Source organism: Uloborus diversus, chromosome 1, assembly GCF_026930045.1.
Source record: "Uloborus diversus isolate 005 chromosome 1, Udiv.v.3.1, whole genome shotgun sequence".
Taxonomy (NCBI): domain Eukaryota; kingdom Metazoa; phylum Arthropoda; class Arachnida; order Araneae; family Uloboridae; genus Uloborus; species Uloborus diversus.
In genome coordinates this window covers 138,292,543-138,316,008 of record NC_072731.1, presented here as the reverse complement: position 1 = coordinate 138,316,008, position 23,466 = coordinate 138,292,543, and the positions used below count along the sequence as shown (strand labels likewise).

The following is a 23,466-nucleotide window of genomic DNA, read 5'->3' as shown; positions in this document are numbered from 1 at the left end:
CTACAGAAGTGTTGAGCATTCACGAGTGCTACCGGCCAGCCATCTTTAATGACGTCATAGCAGGAAAATGTACCAGGTAGAAGATATCCAACCAAGTCCAAAATACTTTCTAGAACACCAACTGAACACTTTTGAAAAAAAATCTCCCTACTCAAATTTTCCAACACATGTGCTGTCAGATTGGATATTAAGTGGCAAAAATGAGAAGTTTTAAAATAAAGCTTCTGAATACTGAATTGTTTTTGAAAAAAAAGGGGAGAGGGTTTTTGATTGCAATTTGTGTTACGGTACATCTTCATTTTAACAAAAATATATACTGACGCGCTTGGTATACAGTGAATTTTTAATCAAACCCTTTCGTACTTTACAGTTTATTAAAAATACAACTCGATAGGAAAATTTAAATCAAGATGAATGTGTGTGGGGGGGGCGGCATTTTGAAGCTTTGCCCCACCTCAGAAACTTCCGGCACTACCCTTCGGTTAATCAAAATCTTTGGATTGAAGAGGTGATTTTAAAAATGACTATCAGGAGAGAAAACCACATCAAGGGCAACTCTGGATTTTAAACATGTACATGTACAAAACAATTGCAAAAGTAGTATTTTAATCGGGTCCAGGGCTGCAGAATCGGAGGGAAAATGTTTGGCTTCGAGAATTTTAGACCCTTTGGCTCCTTTACCCAAAAACCAGTCCGACTGTGCCTATAAAAAGCATTTCGAATTCACTGGTGGGAAAAGCACAGTGAAGGTGGCACAGAGGCAAGCTTTCTTGAACTCAGGGATATTTTGTATTATCTGTAACTTCAGGGCACATTTTGAAATCTTTTCTTTCACATACAGAAACAGAATAGGTTTAGAAGCAATGCCTAAATTAGTACTTTCTTTCCTGATGACCATGATGTTAAAATCCAAAGGGGAAACATGCACTTTAAACTGGCAACTGTATTAAAATTTTTATCTTGCATGTTTTCCTCAGAATATTTTTTTTATTTGCATAGAATCAGTATAACTAAGGGTGATAAAAAAGATAAATGAATATATACTTTGTATTTCCTTCTATCAGCATCTAATTCATTTCATCGTTGCAGTTATATGTTTTACTACTTTCCTGGCCTTGTTGTAAAACCTGAATATTTTCTAGGACAATAAGAAATTTCTTTTGCCATGGAACTTACCACAGGTACATTATATTACACCCCAGGGCCTCCTGTGCCTACCACTACAACTACATGGGGTTTAAACGATTGAATGGGACTCTGATAACAGCTGTTTTTTTTATTCCTGACTAGGATGCGAGCATTGCCTGGTCCAGCACCCCCCAGAGGATGATTTGGATTGGAAAGTATGGAGGATTTTATAACTACGATACATTCAATGTGCCTCTGTCTTAATTTGCAAACACGAAGGATCTTCTACTGGCAGGTATCCAACTCAAAGATCCCTCCTCTCCCCAAATCCAATGCCTTACTGACAGGGACGGATACAAGAGAGAGGCAATTGCCCCTCTTTTGAGCGACTCTTCACTGGTAATTTTTTTAAAAATGAAGTTTAAAAAACGTAAATGCAAATGCAGACAAGTTTCGTTGTTAATGGGAGAAGGAAGTTTTTGGTTTATGACTCTATCTCGGAACTGCTTCGGAATTAAAATCCAAAACCTTTGTGATCAATATTTTCAAATCAGTATACATAGTAAAAAATAAGTAATAAAATCAATTGCCTCTCCCTTGAAAAATTTCTGGATCTGTCCTTGATTACCGATCAAACTAGCAGTTACAAGAATTAGGAAAACTAATCCAATCATGGATGCAAGACAGCCAATATCCAGCAAATTTAGAATCCAATGCAACTCTAATTGAAAATACATAAACAATATGATTTAAAGGTATGTGTTTAAGGGTTACAAGGAATCACTTCTTCAATTCAAAACATGAGCTAAAAATGAAAACATTTATGATATCTAGCAAAAACTTTTGTCCACCAAAAAGTTGTTTCATCAATAAGCTTTCTTTCTTTTTGGCATTGAAAAAGTTTTTCTTCAAACCCTGAAACAAATTTTGATAAATGCTGTTGCTATTTGTGTCCAACTTTTGGCAGAAAGATAAACACAAAAATGTACTTAAAAAAAAAAATCATTTGGAGCAATTTACTTTTTTTTTATGTCATGTAAAAATTTATCTCTTTAAAAGCAGTTAGTATTTTAACACCACAAACACCGTTTTTGCATGCACATTCGTGAAATTTGTTATAACACGTTTTATTTGAAGCAATTACCGATTTACCTCGCATTGACAGGTATGTAGCCAAATTTGGGGGCCACCAGATTTGCAATAACACTAGCATGATCCTTTTCAGCATGCCGGAGCAAACAAGGTTTTGAAAATGTTTAATTAAACATGATAAATATAGGTCTAACTTAAAACATAATGAGAGTCCTACATATTTATTGCTATTAATAAAAGTTAATGTGTAAATTTTGTTAAAATTACTATTTTTGTCATTTTTTGCAAGAGAAATGTAATCTATCTGTAATAATTTTATAAAATATTTAAGTAAAAGGAGGCAAATATTTCTAATCCTAAAATTAAAATATCTTGTGCTTACATACAGAATTTAGTATAAAAAAATAAGCTTACCTCTCAGAAAGAAACTTAAACTAATGTAGAAAGCAAATTATAAACAAATCTTTGTGCCTGTGAGTTCCAATGCAAATTAAGCCCTAGCAAACATTATTAGCATCAAAAGAGTTATTTGCCATTGAAAGTTTGTTTAACCAAGAATGTATTGCAAAACCGTTCACTTGGAAGATTGCATGGCACCAAAGATTTTAGAAACAAAAATTGGAACTTCTTCCGGAGTGAGGTTTCAACTGCTGTAAAATATGATGCAGATCAAGGAATGCCGGATTTAGTAAACTCTTTTTCTTCATTTACTAACTAATAGGTTTTACAATCTATTTTTCCTATTGTTACTTACTTTGGGAAAAGAACCAAGCTAGCAAATTCATTCTTTATAAATTGCACAGTAAACCCCAAATTATCAAGCGTGCCCGAAAATTCGAGTTTTCCGGCTAATGCTGTATAATAATGACTAAAAAAAAAAAACAAAAAAACAAGTACACTATAATATATTTTTATTTACAAAAAAGCTATCACACATTTTAAGAACTCTATTACTTTCTGGTAAGTAAAACAATTACAGCAAAGAAAATAAGAATTACACCTTGTAAAACATAATTTTCTCCTTCTGGAATTTTTCCATCTGAAGGTTTATTGTTACGTCGATCAAACGAAAAATCGTGAAGATCTTCATATTTCAAACCTTTATCTCGTTGAGTAGTACGACTATCATAAAATTTCTGGTACTTAATATTGTGCTCTACATTTGCATTAGATCTTGTCTCATTAGGTGATATAGGTACACCTCGATCGTATTTCTTTCTTGCACTATAATTACTAAGAATTTCGTATGCTTCAGTAACTTTTCTAAACTTTAGCGCAGCATCTGTACAGCCTTCATTTCTGTCAGGATGGTATTTAAATGTCAAATCATAATATGCTTTTTTAATTTCAGATCGAGTAGCATTTTTCTCAACTCCTAAAGTTTCATACAAAGTTTCTTTTGCACCCTTCTTTGAACTATCATTGGAACAGTTTTTTCGGTGTAGTATATTCTCAGTGTTCTTCAGTAGTCCTATATTACAAGAAGAAAAACGATTGATTTCAACATTCAAAGTACGAAACATGACGATCCTTGAAAACAAGTTAAAGAGACAACTCCAAAACAATAACAAAAGTACTGTATTGCCATTTAAAAAAAGAAAATACATTAACACATCATATGATTCCTTAACGCTTTATACATAGCTCATTAAAAAACAATTTATAAAAAGAAAACGTTTTTGCCTTCAATTCTGTTGTAGAATTAGGAAATAAGTAAAATAGCATGCTCTGCACATTTTGATCGTAACGTAACTGGCAACATAAAATCACTCTATCTGTAAATAAACAAAGATGGCGACTCACAGGCCCGAGCATGTTGCACCTCCGGAGATAGTATGTTTTTTATATTATGATTTAAATCTTCCACATTTATAATATTCGTTCATATAATAACTTTTCATTCGTGAAATTTGTGTCGATTTTACTACTTGTCATATCTTTCTCTATCTTTTTGATGAGCAGAGTTTTTACACTACAACGAATACTACATAAGTTAGACCTATACAGTGCCGGATAACAGGGCTAAAAAAATCTTTAAAATTTTATATGCCCTGCTGGGCATGTTTGTCTAAAAGATGCCTGCCCGAATTTTTACATGCCCAGTTTTCCTTATTGTATATCAATAAAAGCATTTGAATTTGTCGTGCAGCATTAATCAGACAAATTATTTTGTATAAATCATTAAAAAAATAGTTCGAATAAATAGTACGTAATAAGCCGTGGTTAAATTTAACAAAATTTTAATTATATAACGGGAAGTATCGTAAACCGAAAACAGCAAACCATCTTAGCAGCAGGGTTTAAAATAAATTTTGAGCTCCAAGTAAGGATACGGTATTTTTTCAATAAAATACGAAATAATAAAGTTTTCGGAGCCGGGCATGTAAGGGTAAGAGATTCATGCCCGATCGGTATTTTGACATGACTCGGGCATGTCGGACAGCGTAATTTTCGAGCCCTGCCGGATAATTTGATTTTTCCGAGACAGGGTACATTTTGAACCTGCTGCTATTACCTATCTTCCTTCCAGTTTTTGATGTTTATTTTCAATGCAAAAAACATGGGGAATTTGCTGACCCCCATAAGTCGCCTTCCGAATATAAAAGATTCATTTTTGCACCTTTTTTCATTACACTATTTTTTGAAAAATGCCATAATAATGAATTGCTTGCTGAAGGTCTTTTCAGAACATTTTTCTAACTTCTTTTTTTCCCTCTTTGTCTCCCATGTTTTACATTTCATTTTTATCAAGTTATTATCATCTGCAATGTTTATATTTCTTTGTGTTACTTCTATTTACAGCGTTATTTGTTGCTTTTTTCAATGAAAATGACAAAAGAATAGTGATAATGTTTTGATGGAATGTTTTTCTCGCTCATCGTTGGCGAAAAATATTATATTTTTGCGTGAATAATGGTGATGTTTCCTTCAGTCATAAGTATTACTTTTAGTCACTGAAATTGATAGAATGAGCAGAAAAAAAGATAGAGTGAAAAAAAAAACTTTTTCATAAAACAGTTATTTTGTTATTTATATATATGGTTTTTTTGTGTTCGATTTTGGAAAAAAAGTGTGTTCTTTATGATGTCATAAGTGATGTACTTTAGCGCGCTGAATATTTATGCATTGTAGAAAAAAAAGGTTGCCATTGAACAGTAATATTAATAGCAGTCACAATGAGAATTTTGAATGAAGACTTTTTTGAAGCAAACACAAAATTCTTTACTATCGTTGCACTATAATATTTTTTATCTTTATTTAATGCCAAAGTATTTCGTTTTTCGCTAATGGCATCTGTAAATGGCATTTCATCACTTGTGATGTTATATTCAGAAGTGTAAAAAATAAAATTGAATCTGCACACCAATTAACATATTAAAAAACAAGTATTAAACTTCGTAAAATTATTTAAAAAATTGTTAAATCTTATGTTTTTTATCAAGTTCTTTTCCAGAAAAAATTTAAAATTTTGGAAACAACCCAATTGTTCTTACATAATTTATTTTTAATGTTTTAAAAACATTCTCACCAAAAATTTTTGTGAGAGCTGACCAATATTGTTCAATTATCTGGTAAAATTATTCACTTAAGCAGGAATCTTTATCACTATGTGTATGGGAAAATATTCTTCCGGAAGGTTTTATTCGTACAAGCAGGGTATTTGTTTATCCCTTACCCGATTAAACAGGGCTGACAGTGCATACATACATATAGTAGTGTATTTAGGAGGGTGGGAATAATCCGATTTTTGTGAAGGATCCGTTAACGGCCCCAAATTTCCTCTATCCAGGCTCCTGATTTCATCACAGTCATGTCCCAACTTACGCGAGGAATGCGTCCCAAGCAGGGCCGATCCTAACAGGTGTGCAGAGTGTGCACCGCATACGGGCGGCCAAAGCAAGGGGCGGCCCCAGGCCGCATCATATAGTTCTTTTAACCAAGCAAAATTCCTCAAGAATTTCTCACAAGATATCATAATAAGTCGAATAAGGGGCATTCCAAGGTATTTTTGACATTTATGTAGAGCCCGTAACATGACTTTTTTTGCCATAACTTTTTAATTTACTGTTTGATTAGCATATTTTTTTATTTTGATCTTTTCCTACCAACACACCAGCTCAAAGTAAAATAATTTGCATATCAAACGATAAGTTAAAAAGTTATGGCAAAAAAGGTCACGTTACAGACTCTACATAATGTGAAAAATACCTTGGAATGCCCCATAAATATGCTGAATTTTAAATGTTTAATCATCAAAGTAAGTGCCAATTTTCCAACAGCATAGCATATTAAGAAAAATGGAATCTTAGAGCACATTGTGTTGCTCCATTATCCATTGATATCAACTCTTTACACACATGCTTCATTTGGTTGCAAAATTTGTGACAGAACTGGTAATCAGGCATGGATACAGGGGAGGGGCAATGATAAAAATCCCCCCCCTGAAGCATAAAAGGGTGCCTTTTAAAGGGCACTAATGCTTCACCCAGCCTCCGAAGTTTTTATTGACCCTAAACAATAAAGACATATTTTGTGTAAAAAAAAAACTATGTGCGGATAGGATACTCTCGCAAGTATTTCAAACAACAAATTCTGTGTTCAACAGTCGTGGATGCGTGGAGACTGGAGATACAATGTAAAATTGCAACTCCCATGAGAATCAAACATATATAATCAACGAACTAAAACTTTTATTTTTCCCGCTTTACAGTAATTTTTTCTAGTTAAAATCACGAATGAACTGCCCGGATTCAAATCAGGTAGGAGGACAGGGCCTTTGCCCCGGGTTATAAATTTTAAGGTTAGCTCTAAAACGAGAATCCAAAAGGATGCCTTGATGAGACTAAAGAAAGCGGCCTAAAAACTGCGTTTTTTGGACTTTAATTTCAGAAAATTTTGCTGGTTTAACTACTGATTTTAAGGATCCAATTAAGTCTCTTATTCACCCTTTCTTCCTAATGTAATCAAACATAGCCTAAAACTGATGGCTCCAAAATGTCTTTTCTGGAAACAGCCCTCCCTAATGTCATCAAAAGTTGCTCAATGGCATTTTTCGAATTTCTTTTTCGAAATTTTTGCGGTGAAGAGCCCTGAAATCCATTCCCTGACATTACCATTCCCTACCAAAGACAGTCTGAATTAGCGTTTCTAGAGAGGGCCCAAATCCCATCCCCTCTCACTCAACGTATTCAAAAACAAACTAAAATTGCGTTTTTCAATCATCAGTTTCAAAGAACTTTGGGGGGAAATAGCCCGGATCCCCCTTTTCTCCAACGTAATCACTATAGCTCAAAATTTCATTTTTAGACGGTTCCGTGGAGCCACCAAACCCTTCCTGCCTAAACTAGCCTGAAATTGACTCCAGTTTCAAAAAGCAATTCTTGAGGGCACACTGAACCCCCCCCCCCCCCCCCCTTTGTCCCATCATTTTCAAACAATGCCTAAAATATAATTTTGGAACTTCCATTTCTAAAAGATTCCGGATGGTTATGTAAATTTTCATGGCGCTAGGGCATCCGGCATCCCCCATCAATTGCGGAGGTGAAGTGGAGAAAAGTCTTTAGTTGTATTTTTCAAGTAGTAATATTGACAAATATTCAGAAAGATCCTCTGAAGCTTCCCGGTTTTCCTAACGTCAATAAAGATAGACCAAAATTGCGCTTTTTAGAGCCCCAAAATCCTTCCTTCACAAAACTAACCTAAAATTGATTTTAATTCCGAAAAACATTTCAGTTCAGAATATTTTCCCGTTTCACCTATCGTGTCCAAATCTAGCCAAAAATGTGTTTTTGAAACAATAGTGCCGATAAATTACCGGAGGAAAGATGCCAGACCCCCTAACCATGGGCGGATTTATGGGGGGCAGAGGGGGGCAATGACCCCCCAATTTTGGGAGGACTTTATGTAATAACACATCTTCCAAAAATTTTAAAAAAATATAATTTTTTCTTTTTTGAATAGTTTAGAAGGGCATGGGTGGATTTACAGGAGGGAAGGGGCATAGGGGGCAATGCCCCCCAGTTTTGGGAGGACTTTATAGTAACAACACATCTTCCAAAATCTTAAAACAAAAAAATCATGACTTTTTCTTTTTTGAATAGTTCAATGAAAATGAAGAGAAAAGCGAATGTCCTTTTCTGATGGGAGAATAGAAAAGGGGAAAAAAAACGAACATTAAATATAAATAGTACAGCTGTCACTGGGGTGCTGAAAATGTGTCTAAATTCACTATTTTTGACTGAAAACCATTTGGGCAAGTATATGAATGAAAAGATAGGCTAAACGAGCTATACTTTAAGCTGCGACACTTATAATAATTGACGATTATTTTAACAAATTAAACCTAAAGCAAAAGGCAAAAAACTCCCCCCCCCCCTATTCGCGCTAACAGAACGATCTACTCATTATGATTTGTGTCCACATTTCAAGTATATTTGTGCATAATATTTTGTTCTTAGTAGATTAATTGGTCTTTTGAGAAATTCTAAAAAACATAGTTTTTTTCCTTCTCTCTCTCTCTTTTTTAAAGAGAGAGAGAGAGAAAATAAATACTACCGCAAACTGAATAAATTTCAGTTATCTGAGCGTTCTGATTAAATGAATCTTTTTACTTAGAGGGAGAGTGTAATTTAACTTACTTTATAAATACTGTTTAAAAAGTAAGGTAAGTCATAATCATCTAAGTCTAAGTGAGTCAGTCCTTGTCATTATTGAAATCTAAATAATTTAGTCATTAAAAGTTTTGCAAAAAATTGCTCAAATTTTATAGAAGTCTATAAAAATCTAACAAAAATTGGTAAAATCGTAAAAATCCTTTAACCGTAAAAACTGACAAATATTCGTAAAAATTACAAATAATCAAGCAAAAATTTGCAGGTAAGAGTGAATTACAAACAGGGTCGAATTTCCCTATAAGATAAACAAGCTATTTCTTAGGGCCCTTGCTTTGAAGTGGGTCCCTAACTCCCAAAAAAAAAATCATGATTCGTTTTTTAAAAAATGGAAATTGCTAGAAAAAACTAATTTCATTTTTAAGTGCTTGAAAACCTTGAGTATTTGGAAACGTGTGGCTACAAACCTTAAATTTTAAAATTTCTAACAAATGGCAGAGGAGGAGGAATGCCAAAATATGTCAAATTCAGCTCCTTCCCTTATCCTGTATTAAAAATGTAAAAATCATGGTTCTCACTTTTTTAACATATTATTTGAAATAAATTTTTGTGACTCACATGTTTCATATCTTGTTATTTATTCAATCCCGAATGCAGTATTTTGGAAATTCTTTTGTATTGATTGCTTTTATCTTACTTCTTCTGCATATTGTCTATCTGTTTAGCACGGAAAAAATATACACTACTTCTATTTCTTTTCGTTTTCTGCCTCACTCGCAACAAGAAAAGTTGTTGTCATGAGAAATCTATGGTTTCTTTTTTCTTTTAAATTTAAAATAGCTATTTCTCACAAAGTTAGAACAGGACTGTAAAAGTTTACAATCAAGTACTAAAATATCAGAGACTGGAAAGTACAAATGAAGTGCGTTAAATAATTTTATTTATTCTAGAGTCCTTGAAAATAATTAGATAAGTCTTTGAAAATGCTAAGCAAAGTGGGCTCCAATTACTTCTACTGCATACTGTTAATCTGTTAGCCAGAGAGAAAAATGATACACTACCTCTATTCCTTTTCATTTTCTGCACTACTTATAATTAAAAAAGGTTGTTGTAATGAGAAATCTATAGTTTATTTTTTCTTTCAGACTTAAAATAGCTGTTTCTTACAAAGTTAGAACAATACTGTACAACTGTATAATCTAGTTATCAATTTCTATGTCTATCCAATTAACCTTTATAAGGCTTCAAAATGCAGAATTTTATATCCATTTTACAAAATTTCCTCCTGTGGAGAAACGCCCAGCTCCCTAAAATTGGATATATTCTATTTCCCACTTAAAAGGGAGCCCTGCGTCACTCTCTTGATACCAACTCCTTCTCTTAAGGTCACTTCAAAAAGGGCAGCATGAAAACACACATTAATGAAAATGACACACAAAAAGTAAACATGGACTAATGCATCACAGGAAACACACAAAAACATGTGAGTGGGGGGCAATAAAAATGTTGCTAAAAAAAATCCTGCCCCCCCAGGAACTCAGTCCTAAATCCGCCTATGCCCCTAACGTTAACAAAGACAGCCTAAATTTGAGTTTTAAACTTCAATTTTGAAAACTTTCGATAGGAGACGACCGAATCTTCCTCCCTCCAGCAATTTCAACAAAGATAACCTGAAATTGCGTGTTTAAAACTTCTGTTTCAGAAAATTTTCGGGAAGAGCGCCGATCCTTCCTAAACTAAGGTCACAAAAAATAGCTGCAATTTGACATCAATTTTGAAAGAATTTCAGGAAAGAACTCCAACATTACTTTCCTCTCAAGTCTCGAAAAATTTCCTAAAATTGCAATTTTTGACGTCAATATTGAAAATTTCTCCATGGACCTTGACTGTTCCCGACTCTTTTGTCCTTGCAACCAACACAATTAAAGATTAATTACAGCTATTTTTCATACGCCAATTTCATATATTTTCTGGCGTTAAGTATTAGTCAAAACATGCAAATTGCTCTTCAGGGGCGGCACTTTGGACCTTTGCACACGGGCGGTCGACACCCTAGGATCGGCCCTGGTCCCAAGACTCCTCTCGTAAGTCGAAATTTCGTATTGTGGAAAAATATATGAATACAATCTTTTTAGAAGCATGCCAAATTCTTTTCTTTCTCACATAAAAAAATAAACTTTTACTGTATTTAAAAAAAAATGTTTTATTCAACATGAAATATACTTTAAGATGCACAAAATGAATGATCGATAAGAGGGAAAGACGTAAAATAAAACAACACAGTACGCGCAGTATGTAGCAATAATAAAATGCTGCACTCTAATAGAACTGCACATCACAGTACATACTGTTACAATATTTAGGAGTTAAAAAATGAAGATAATGATGATTTATGCTCCATGATCAGATTGTAATCGTTATCTAATACATTTTTAAATACGGTTGCTCCGCCTTTTCTTTTATAACGTTTCAATTTGTAGCAACAGCCCCTCTTCCTGATCTCTTTAACCCACTATACAAGAGCAGCATCCATTTTCATAATATTTACTTTGCTAGACTGCTCTGCAAGTTCCAATATTGAGACTGACTAAGTTCGGAACGGTTACGGATATCTTTTTGTTTTGACTTCTAAATGTATGTATGGAAGATTCACTCATACTTATTGTTGCGCTACGTTCGATGCAGTGGCGCCGACTCCATGGGGCCTGAGGGGGCCCGAGCCCCCTCAAAAAAAATTTTTGAGGGGGCAGAGCCCCCCAATAATTTAGGAAAACTATTAGGTATTTAATGCTTTCTATTCTCACAAATTTGTCTTAATATATTTTATTTTCCTTGTTTGAAGATAGTTACTTTGTAAAATACATTCAATAATGAGTTAAAACAAAAAATTATTATGTTAAAAAACAGGTTAACTGAAAACGAGTGGTGAGACTAATGATTGTGTTACAGTGCTGCGAGCACTTAGAATTTGTCCCAGTGTGCGAACTTGTGGACGAAGTCTGTCCGATCATCAATGGTACAGAAGCGAGTGAACAACTTGGATGTTCTTCATAACCACCGAGATATTTTGGATGAATTGGACATTCGATCTGTCGTTAACGACTTCAAATTCAGTAATCTAGTCAGACAGTCGACATTTGCACCTTTCTAAAGACAGCCCTAATAATGGTATTTAAAGCAATTTAAAAAATATCTGTAAATTAGAGAATTAACAACATACAGATTGTTAGATTTAAAATTTCGAAATATTAGTACTATTTTAATACAGTATTACTTTAGTACGTTGTCGTAAATTAAAAGGTCGTTTGGTTCGCCTGTATATTTACAAATAATGAATAATGAACTTCTCGCCAATTTGCTATGTTCATTTGCTCGCCTATGTTATGGTTCCTCGTTATGATAATTTCGTAATTTTCTATTGTACGTTATGATAATTTGCTGGGTAAAATGTTCTTAAAATTGGAATAGAAAAAAGAACAACATCAAATTTTCGAAAAATCGCTTCGAAGTGCACACTTTCATGCTACAAACAAATTTTGTGTCATATTTCATGAAAATCGGCCCAACGGTTTAGGCGCTGTGCGCATCACAGAGATCCCAATATCCAGACAGATAGACTTAGAGCTTTATTATTAGTAAAAATAAAGATATTAAACAAATGAACTTTGGGATATTATTTTTATTTAATGAACTCTGAGCGTTATTCAAAGCAAGTTTAAATCAGCTATTTCACTGTTTAATCAAAGTGCGACAGCACTACTTTATGCTTTTTTTTTAATGATAGTTTAAGATTTATTTAAGTATAGTTTCTATCTTTTTATAGATATATATTCACTGTTCTGTAATAGTCTAAAAACAAAATAATTATAGTATAGATTAAATTAACTTTTTACGAAAATACCGTACATTTTTTTTTTTTTTTGTTTTTCAAAGCCAAAACATGTGTCGAGTGAGCAAGAGTAGAGTTTTCGGGGTTCTAATGTTGATAATATATTACTCTAAAATGTTTAAAAAACTATAAAACTTACTTTTCCCATCTCCAATTTAGAAATTTTCCCAGGGTTAGACCCGTGGTTGCCCCCTCCCAATATTGTTTGTAGGTCGTAGCCACTGAGAGTGCCCTTCCATGCAAGTCAAGTGCCGTACCTTATATCAATGCCTATCCACGCCTATCCAGGGCCGTATCCAAAAAATTTTTTCGGGAGGGGCCCGGATTAGCACATTGCCCTAACACACACATGCACATATAGTATAATAGACACACCAAACGCATAAAAATGTTAACATAGAAGACTTTTTGTCTCGATTTTCAATGATTCCACTGTTTGGACTGTTGTTATTTTAATTTCTTATTATTTTTCTTATTCACCTTGTAGTGGTAAGGATAACAGGAGAGTGTCCCTTTAAGTCAGATGTAGAACATCTATAATTTCAGGGGGTCCGGGGGTTTTCCCCCCGAGAAATTTTTGAAAAAAAAAATCTGCAATTTGAGGCCTTATATTAGGTAATTGAGACTACAAAAATATGAAAAAAAAAATAGGTAAACAAAGTTCTTTTAAAAGTTATACATTCTTTTGCAAATCAAGATCAAACAAAATAAAAATTGCTTGCTCGACAAATCATGGAACTTAATGGACAGAGAGGAAAAATGAGAGAGGAGAAAAGAGAAGCACCCCGCCATCTGCTGATATCATCTTTTAGTGAAGTTTGTTTTTGATCACTTCCCCTACCCCCATATTTTTTCATTAAATGCCCTACAGTATGAAAATTGTACAAAACAGTTTAAAAGAAATGGTGTAGACAAGAACGGAAGAGTAATATTCTGGCCATTTGGACAATTCATACTTTATTTTCTTGATAAGATACAAAATTGAAGAACTTTTCAAGGAATTTCAAAAACTTAAATAATTTTCAAAGACTCTCGAACAGTTGAAATTATTTGAAGCTCTTTATTTACACTTTTCAGAAGTTGATTGCAGTCTTACAAAATGATTATAACTTTGTAGGACACACCCGTTTTAAGTTAAAAATAAATGCAACGAAATATTTCTCAAAACAAACTTTTTTTCAATCACAAGTAGTGCAGAAAATGATTTTTCTCGTACTTAAGGTATTAACAGATGCAGTAGAAGTAAGGAAAAAAAAACAAGCAATAACAAAAGAACCTCCATGACACTGAATTCGGCATTAAATAAATGCAAGACAAGAAACATATCAGTCACAAAAATGATCTTGAAAATTATGCTACAAAAACGCGAGAATCGTGATTTTTGCATTTTTTACTCAGGATGTATCAAGGAGCTGAATTTAGTACATCTTGGTAACAAGATACTCGCCTAATCGGAAACTAGGGGCCCAGCCTTTGGGGAGTCCCCGGCTCGAAATCAGTACAGTGTAAGTTTTGTAAGAGTTTTAGGTGGAGGAGGGCAGGGTCGTTCACAGAGGGGAGAAATGACACCTGTTGTCCCGGGCCCGAGCTTAAAAGGGGCCCAATATTTTTAAACCTAGGGTTGAAAATATGGGTAAACAATATGGAGGGGGCCCAAAAAAAGCATTTGTGACAGCCCCAAAATTTCTGTGCACGCCTCTGGAGGAGGAAGTGCACAGAAGTCAGTTCAGTAGACTTCAAAAGTGTACCGAACTGACAAAAGGCCTGCCTTGACCCTGGACTGCCCTGAATTGAATTGGGGAAGAGAGCAGGAAGTCCTAATTAAAGGTCTAAATTTCAAGTGTGCCTTGCAGCTAATGAGAACTAGAACTGCTTTTTCTGTATTTCTACAAAGCATTATAAATTTTGAATAGTAGCAAAAGAATAAAAAAAAAGTTCTTATTTTCCTTTTCTGACATTAGGAATTTAAAAAAAAACTTTTTCTGTTTTATGGTACAAAACATTTTGGGTTTCTGGGGGCCCCCCGGGCCCGTCAGGCCCCCCCTCTGGATACGGCCTTGTCCACGCCTCTGCACGACTTCCTCCAAAATAGAACTGTAAAAATGTCCCTCACTGAAGGCAATTGACATGATCTAATTGAACCAGAAAATTTGTATACCAATTCTTAGATTGACTTTGAAAATGCCATGCCACATATTGTTTGTTTGTACAGATTATATACACCAGAAAATATGTAAATTAGCATTTTCAAGGTTCAAAAATCTAAATCTTTTTTTTTGGGAAAAAGAGCGGGGAGGGGGGGGGTCCGAGGGATTACATACCTCCTGGACCACCGGTGACGTTCAGCCCCCCCAATAATTTTGGCAGGTTGGCGCCCATGGTTCGATGTTTTGTAGTTGTTCTAGCATATCGAGAATCTTAGCTTTTTTTTTTAATCAGAAACTTTCTTTTTCTTCTCATCTTCATAAATTTTAGATGAAGGTGCCACTAAGGTGCATTATATTAAATCCACTTAAATATTAAGAATTAAAAGAATGTAAGATACGGAGTGGTTATTTGATGCACTAACAACGTGATGCGTAGTCTAGTTTGGTGTGGAAACTTTCGCTGTCAATGATGCTTAAAAGGGTGTAATAACAATCACAAAATCAATATTTAGTAGCCAATAAGAAAGCCGATACTTCTTTCCAAAAAAATCGTGCTGTAGACGAAAAATTCGCGTTAGCTCTAAAATTCGTTATTCGTGAAAAATTCGCGTTATAGCCATTTTGAGTAAGTTGAATCGCTTTGTAGCAGGAGTTGACTGTATATGTTATCAGAGCTGGTGCTAGTAGTTTTGCTGCCCCCTCTTCTTAATAAATTTTATATATTTTTTTTAATCATCAAGCGTACTCTCACGTATGCTGCAAGGAAAAAAACTAAGGAACAAATTTGAGTCTTTCATTGTTTTCTTCTTTTTTGGCTTCCTTACATTTTGACATTATGACAATAGTCATCCCTAAAATTTGCCGCCCTAGGTGGTGGCACAGGTCACATACCCCTGGAGCTGGATCTGTATGTTAAAGATAGAAATTTGGGTCATTCCTCTTTCCGCAATGTTTGACTGGGAAATATCCTATTTGTTACAATAAATCTCAAAATATTTATATTTTTTTCACTGTAAAAATATGAATGAGAGTAAAATAATGGAAAACTTCATTATCTGTATTTTTGAGGTAAAAACACATCTATAAATACTTCTTGATTTAGCATTTTATGGATAGGACGTTTTACAAGCCTAGTGCAGTACCATCCAGGGAGAGAAAAAAAAAGTCTCCCACTCTTCTCAAATTTTTATGTGGGTTTTTAAAAATTGAAGTGAGAGTAGCTTTTTTCAATTACTTGAACATTTTAGATAAATATTGATTTGAACAAATATTTGCACATCATGTAGTACAGAACTTATTGAACGAGCATATCATCGAAAGAGAACATTTTATTTGTTTCCTAGAAAAAATATGCACTTTTTTATTTTAGAGAATGGACTTTTTTTAAAGAAAAGTTAGCATTGAAATCTCCTTATTTCTGCTATATGGGAAAGATACTTTTTGAAATCAATCATTTGCTAAATGGTGATGAAGTACTTTTGATTGTTATAAAAAATGTATCGATGCCTCCAAAAGAAATTTTTTTTTTTCAAAAATGAATTTGAGCAGATACTGCAGACGATACTGTACGAAAGGCTAGAGTAGTGCACCCTTACACAAGTCTAACTATACCATGAAATGACCCATGTGCATACTTATATTTTTATTTTAAAGTTATTTACTTGTCCTATGTTCTTCTCAGAATTATCTACTTCCACATGTACCATTCGCAATCTGACTGCTGTATTTTTCTGTAGATATAGAACTTGAAGTTTAGTTAATTTGTCCAATTTTCTTGTATAACATCTTGTATAATGCTTATTTCCTTTTAATAGTTTTATAATGAAGATGAAGCAAGAAAATACACTTCTAAGTAAGTATTTTTATCAAAATTTTTGTACTTTTGAAACTTAAAAAAAAAATTTTGTGGGAAAAATAATGATAAGTTGGTAATTTAAATGCATTACATTATTGCAGAGTAATATAAACATATTTTTATTATGTATACTTTTTTACTTTCTTCTATATCTAATATATAGAAGAAAGTATTGGATTCGTGCAAATTTTCGAATTTTGACGGATTTTAACATTTTGAGGTGTGCGAGTCCATTTCGACCATTTTTGGAAAATGTCTGTCTGTGTGTGTGCCCATGTGTGTATGCCTAGTTTTTTGTGGCTGCTCTACAGCAAAAACTACCACATGAAATCTAACGAAATTTATTACACATATGTGCTCCTATGTGAACTCCTGCCCATTGGTTTTTGGTGCAAATTCCTTCAAGGGGAGTGGAGCAATGGGGGATTTTTCTTGAGTTATATATGACTGATATTCCCCAGGAAGTAACTGGCAGAATCAAACTAAATTCAGTCCATATGTTGCCCCTAACAGGTACAGGTGCTGATTCAATTTTGGTGTCAATGGCTCAAACGGGGGTTGAGCTATAGAACGTTTTTTATTGTCAATTGTGACTGCTGTATCTCAAGAAATAATGAACGGAATCAAACAAAAGTTCATCAGCAAGTAACCCTTAGAGGGTATAAAAGCTGATTCTATTTTGGTGTCCACAGCTTAAAATGGGGTGGCGCAATCAAATGTTCTTTTTTTTCCCATTGTGAGTGCCATATCTTTAGAAGTGATGCTACGTTCTGGATGAAATTTGGAATCAATGTGAATCTATATGTAAACAGGCGTTGATTCAATTTTGGCGCCAATCTCTCCATGGAGGGTAGGCTGATTTTTTTTTTTTTTGTGAATAAAAATAGCTTTATAATTGCAACAATAAGAAAGATAAATCGTGTTGGACTGTCCTCTGTATTTCGAGCGATTTAAATTGTTGGAAAATGACCAGAAAATCGCAGTGATTTAAACTTTTTAATTGTTGCCATCTTTTTAGAAAACCTATTTCTGTATACTTAAAGGTATTTTTATTTGACTTGCAAAAAAGAAAATTTTGAGGATATTTTCTACAGGTTTTCAGAAAAAGTACATTGAAAAAACCCCTTTTAACGTAACTGGTTTGGAGTAGCCATGGGCCAGGTTGTTAAAAATGTAGATCTGCAGATATGTATACAAATACAAATACAAACCATAAGTATCTAGACCCACTGATATAGACCTGAACTTTTTCACTCGGTTTAATTCTGGACTAAGTGTGAAACTTGTGATAAAATATATTCTTACAAGGCTAAATGTATAACTTCAAATAATTATGCACAGTGAAAATATCATCTAGGAGTTGAATCTTTTTTCAAAACCTTTATTATTGATGAGAAGAAAAGAACACGTCTGTGGTAAGTATAGTGATTTTTAGAAATTAATAGTAATGTTAGGGAAGATCTTAATTTCTTTTAAAAAGAAATCTTTGAATTGAAAATATTCAAAAGTAACTGTTTATTGATCAGCTATTCCCCCCCCCCCATCCTATTTCTTCTCTTTTTTTCTCTAGTTTTCTGAAAATAAGAAAGTGTTCAATACTGCTCCTTCAAAGCCCCTTCCTACCCCTAACACATTGGAAGTGTTATGCGGCATCTTAAGTTTCATTTTCGCATCTTCAATTTCGCGAATTTTCCAGGGGAAATACCCCAATTAGCGAAAAACATCAAAAATTGCTTAAAATTGCGTTTTTGGAGCTTTAATTTCAAAAAATTACTGGCCCCTAAATATAACAAAATATGGCCTTACAATACAATCGCGTTTTTAAGACTTGAATTTCAGAAAATATTCGGGCAAGGGCCCCTATACCGCCTTTCTCCAATATTATAAGCAATTAGGTATTTTAAACTACACATTTTAAGTGGAATAACCCCTGACTATAAAACACTGCTTTAGTTTTTAGCACCATAATTTTAAAAACTTTACCAGGGAAGAGCTTCAGAAAATGATCAACGTTAGTCTAAAATTGCTATTTTGAAACTTCTGTGTCAAAAGCAGGAGGGAGGAGGAATTGAACTCAACTTATTAAACAAAATTCGGTCGGGGACAGCCCTTGAGCTCCATCCGTTACTCTAACGCCGATAAATAAGCCCTATAATCATGTTTTTAAAGCTTCAACTTCTGGAATTTCCACTGAGACCCCTGTACTTTTTTTTTCCCCTAACATCAACGAAGAAAGTCTAAAATTACGTTTTTAAAGGTACAAGTTTCGAAATTTTTCCGGGGAGGGCTCCCGGACCCCATTTTCCTATCAGATCTCAATTTTTCTTTTCTTTCTTGATGTGCCCTCCCCCACCCCTACTTTTTTTCAGGTCGTGTCACTGAAATAGAATATCACTTTGGTTTAGGGCATCACTACAGATTCTTCATTCCGGGGGGCCTGGGAAACAACTTCGGAAGAAAGAAAAATCATTTCCAAAGTACTTAGAATTTCTTGAGCTTTCTATAATCCATGGAATTATTCGCGAATTAAAACTCACACAGCTTAGAAAATAAAATCTGTACTTTAGGATTACAAAACTTAAGCGCAACTGTTTGGTGCCATTGATCGTGTAAACTATAAACGCAACAGCAAAAAAAGGGTCAGCATATTTTTTTAGAAGACAAATTTCATTTTTTTTTAAATTTTCTCCTGATGTATGTACGCATTACTCTCTGTAGCTCGGTTCTGTTTAAACTGAATAACATACATTGCATTAAAAGTTATTATGATTTTTCTTGAATTTATTCATATATTTTTTGAAAAAGTAATTTTTTTCATTATTTTAATTGGATGGCAGAATATGAATCAAAAAAATTTCCCATGAAAAAAAAGTTTGCTCCCCCCCCCCCTCACTTCACGTGGCCAAGTTACGCTTCAGTGTTCATCACTTTCTTCTGCTAGAAACACATTTTAACTACTCAACGCATAGTATACTTTCATAGATACGGCTTAAAAATACATGCTATTTTTGAAAAAATATCTCACATCAACAAATATCTTTTCAGTGGGCTCTTTAACAATGCAATCTCAGGGTGACACAAGAGGGTCTTTTAAATCATAAAAACGCTTCTCGATAATTTCAAAGCAGTGATTTTGCAAATCAACTCTTTCAATAATGAAGAAGCTAATGTGCTTTTATATGTCTTCATATGAATTTTTATTCGTTTTGTTTGTATTGTGGAGAGTTTTTGAACAATGCTTTACTCTATCAAAAGATCTTCAATCAGCTAACCCTAATTTTTGGACTGTTCAAACTTTAGTTTAAGCTACAATTGAAACTATTAGTAAATTTCACGTGGATGTATATTTCAACCAAGAGTGAATATTTTCAAAAAAAAAAAATTGTTACTCCAGAGAATGTTAAAAATGTGCAAAAAATATTCAAGTGAATTTAGAAGAGATGACCAAAATGCACATGATGATGTAAAGCCAAACCTTGATTTAACATATTGTATAAAATAATACATTCTGATTCTAATGAAATTTACAAGATTTGATGATAAATATTTTCCTGTATGGTTGGCTCTATAGTAACTGGATTGGATGCTGAAAACAAAAAATAAATTGTTTCAATTATGAGTAAAATTTATAGCATGAGGCAAGAAGATTTGTTATAAGAGACTAGCCTAGAATAGACTATTCAATGATGAAAAATGAAGATCATCACAGTTTTTAAAGTTACCTGGGTGATTTTAAAGAGCAAGATGTAAAAGGTGTGTTGTCGTACGAAACTTTGTTTCTTTAATTATTTTTCAACTATTCCAATCAGTTCAGCTCGTTGAAAAAAATTGTTTTCATGTTTCAGGAGGTTAGAGAATCATTTTCGAAGCACAATGGGGAAAGAAAACGTAGCTGAAAAAAGAGCATGACACTGGGCATTGCTGGATTAGTTACAAGATTTCCTGTTCTTCCGTATTTTAAAAATCAAGCTTCAAAACTTTATTAAAAGGTGAAAACTGTAGTACCAAAACACTTGGTATGATAACGTATTCTGAAACAAGCTACAAATTTTGCCATAAAAATTTAAATTGTTTTACAACACTTATTTTTATTAACCTTTAGGCTACGGCAACTATACAATTATCTTTTCCCTCTCCCTACGGCTCAAAGCTTTCTTAGTTCCTTCCCCCCCGAATAGGACAGCATAAAGGGGGCGATGTCCACTTCGACCGCTGAGCTCTCCGCAATACAGGGTTACTATAGTGAGACACTATACTTGGCTAGTCATCACTTATTCAATGGTTTGAAAATAATTTTTTTCCCTCCTTGTTCCTTATGAGGTTCTCTAGGTTTAGATTTTCTGTAAGTATATTTGGTTCAGTTTTAAAATTGAAATCACTGAAATAACGCTTCTCATCTAACCTAAGGCTAACGACAACAAAATAATAAATATCAAACTCTATTTGTGAGGTAGACCACTGGATTCAATAAATGCCAGATGTCCTTATCTATGCGCTAAAATGCGGAGGTAAATAGCGTTCAACTGAGACCAAAGCCATTGTAAATACAATGTAGAATACCTTAGATTCAAGGGAGGCAACTTTGCTTTTCAGCTTGGCTATTCAGAAAAATGATGACACTAATACGTGTGTCCAAGAAAGAATCCACAATAATAGCGAACAATTCCTTGCTTTGCTTTTCTGAGCAGGTGCAAGCGGAATATGCTTGAACACCGTATTCATTTACATAAAGAACGTTAGCGCTTATCTATCTTTTAGAGCATGCAAGGCACCCTTTTTTGTATATGAAGCTGGCGTTTCAAAGTCAATCACTGTCGAGTGTGATAATATGGAGAGACAGCCTACAAATCCCCTGATATTCCCATTCACTCTTTCTTCTAATTGTGGTTGAAATACCTCTAGTAATTGTTGAAGGATTAAGTTCCGCTCCCTTCACAATGCACAAGAAAAATATCTGGGCAAATTTGTTTTAGATTCCAAGTCTTTCCTCTTTTCAACATTTCCTATTTATGTACTTTCTTTATAATACATTTTCACTACCCAGTACGTTGTTATTTGTGAGTAAGAGAAGATAAGTAAAAAAAAAATACGCATGAGTAACAGAAAACCAACCTCTTTCTTCCATTTTTTCCTAGCATAAACAGTTCCAAATGTAAGAATTAATTAACAGAAAAAAAAAAAATAAACAGACATTAGACTCTTATTGAAAACTGAGTAAGATATATCAGGTGCTCTTATAAATCTTTTCACTTAACCTCTTTTTTTTTTGCGCAAGGAAGAAAGAGGAGCAACCGACTTTGACTTAAAAATTAACATTTTAAGCCCCTTAAATACAAACAGGGGGAAAACTGAATGCACAAATTTATACTTTATTAACTGCTTTGTAAGGCCATAACGTTTAAGAATTCCTAAGTTGAACCATAAAATTAAAAAATTCAGCGAAAAAAAAAATCCTTGTAAACATGCCCCGGTGTACCATACTTATTTTGTTTCATTCAGCATATCTTTAGTCCTTTTGACTTTCTACTGAAATAATATTTGCTATAGACAAAATATCAAGGAAATACATTTATATTTTCTAAAATATCAAAATTAAGTTTTTATGCTTTTCACTCAATAAGTGATCAATTAGATAGATTTTGAGGCGTAGCGAAGGGTGGGGGGGGGGGGGGGTAAAAACACCCCTCAGAGCCCTTGATTTTAACATTCTTGCCATCCCTAGTGCAATAACTTTTACATATGAAAAGGCTCGTTTTGAACAGAAAACCCCCTGCAGAAGATAATTCTGGCTGTGCTAGTGACTCTTTTTATAAAAAAAAAATGAGCATTTAGTCTAACTTTCAATTTTCAAACCAAAAGATTCACGACACAGATTCTTAATTGAACCTCTCTTTCAAATTTATTGATTTTAGAATGTTTTCCATGTTTTGTTGAAACGGTATTACAAATAATTTTCAGTTAAAATGTAAATAAAGAAATAAATGAAATGTGGCAAATCGCAAATTGATAAGTTGTTTCTTATTCAGCATGATATTCATTTTCGAAAAGTTAGCAAAATAAGATATGCTTTTCAAGTGTTTAATTATTTTTATAAAACCATAACAAAAGAAATATTTTGGAGAATGATGTTTCTTGCGCTCTGCTCCCTAAATATCTACACTGCTTAAACTAAATAGGTATTTTGTACTCAGTAAAATATGCTGTTATTAATTATAGGAAGACTTACTATTGGGTTATTAAACAGAAAAAGGCTATCAAAAATTTTTCTTTCCTTCAAGTATTTTACTTCTGCTTAACTTTCTCCCCTCTTTTTCGAAACTTAGCCACACATTCCTTCACTGGGAACAAAACTATGCCAAACGCCTCTGATTGACAGACCCCCAAAAGGGGTGTAGTACGTTTCATTCATTTTCTCCCTGCGTAGGCGTGTGTGAAAGGATTATCAACTGCGGGAAGTAACTGGAGGGGGAAGGGAAGGACTGGTACAGACGTTGTACCACAGCCGTAGGAAGAGAGCACTTTTTGTCGGTACAGCATATGTACCGCCGTTGGCTAAAGGTTAATTCTAAACCCATATCATGATTACTTGCTGTTAGTCAATATGTGTTTTGGTTTCATACTGAGGTAATTCATATTTAAGAAACTAGACCCCCCCCCCCCCAAATGAAATGCTGAAATGCCGCCCCTGATTATCCGCCTATCAGAATTGTATTGGGACAATTTGCCAATTGCTAAACTGTAGGC

At 33.9% G+C, this 23,466-nt stretch overlaps 1 protein-coding gene across 1 annotated transcript in view; it reads left to right on the top strand.

Annotated features, from left to right (window-relative positions):
• Positions 1-4,009: 4,009 nt before the first annotated feature.
• LOC129221525 (probable 18S rRNA (guanine-N(7))-methyltransferase) overlaps positions 4,010-23,466 on the top strand; it is a 67,379-nt gene continuing 47,922 nt past the window's right edge. Inside the window, exons 1-2 of the mRNA XM_054856019.1 lie at positions 4,010-4,053; positions 16,682-16,719. Of these exons, the coding sequence (XP_054711994.1) occupies positions 4,012-4,053; positions 16,682-16,719 (80 nt within the window). The 5' untranslated portion in view covers positions 4,010-4,011. The remainder of the gene's footprint in view (positions 4,054-16,681; positions 16,720-23,466) is intronic.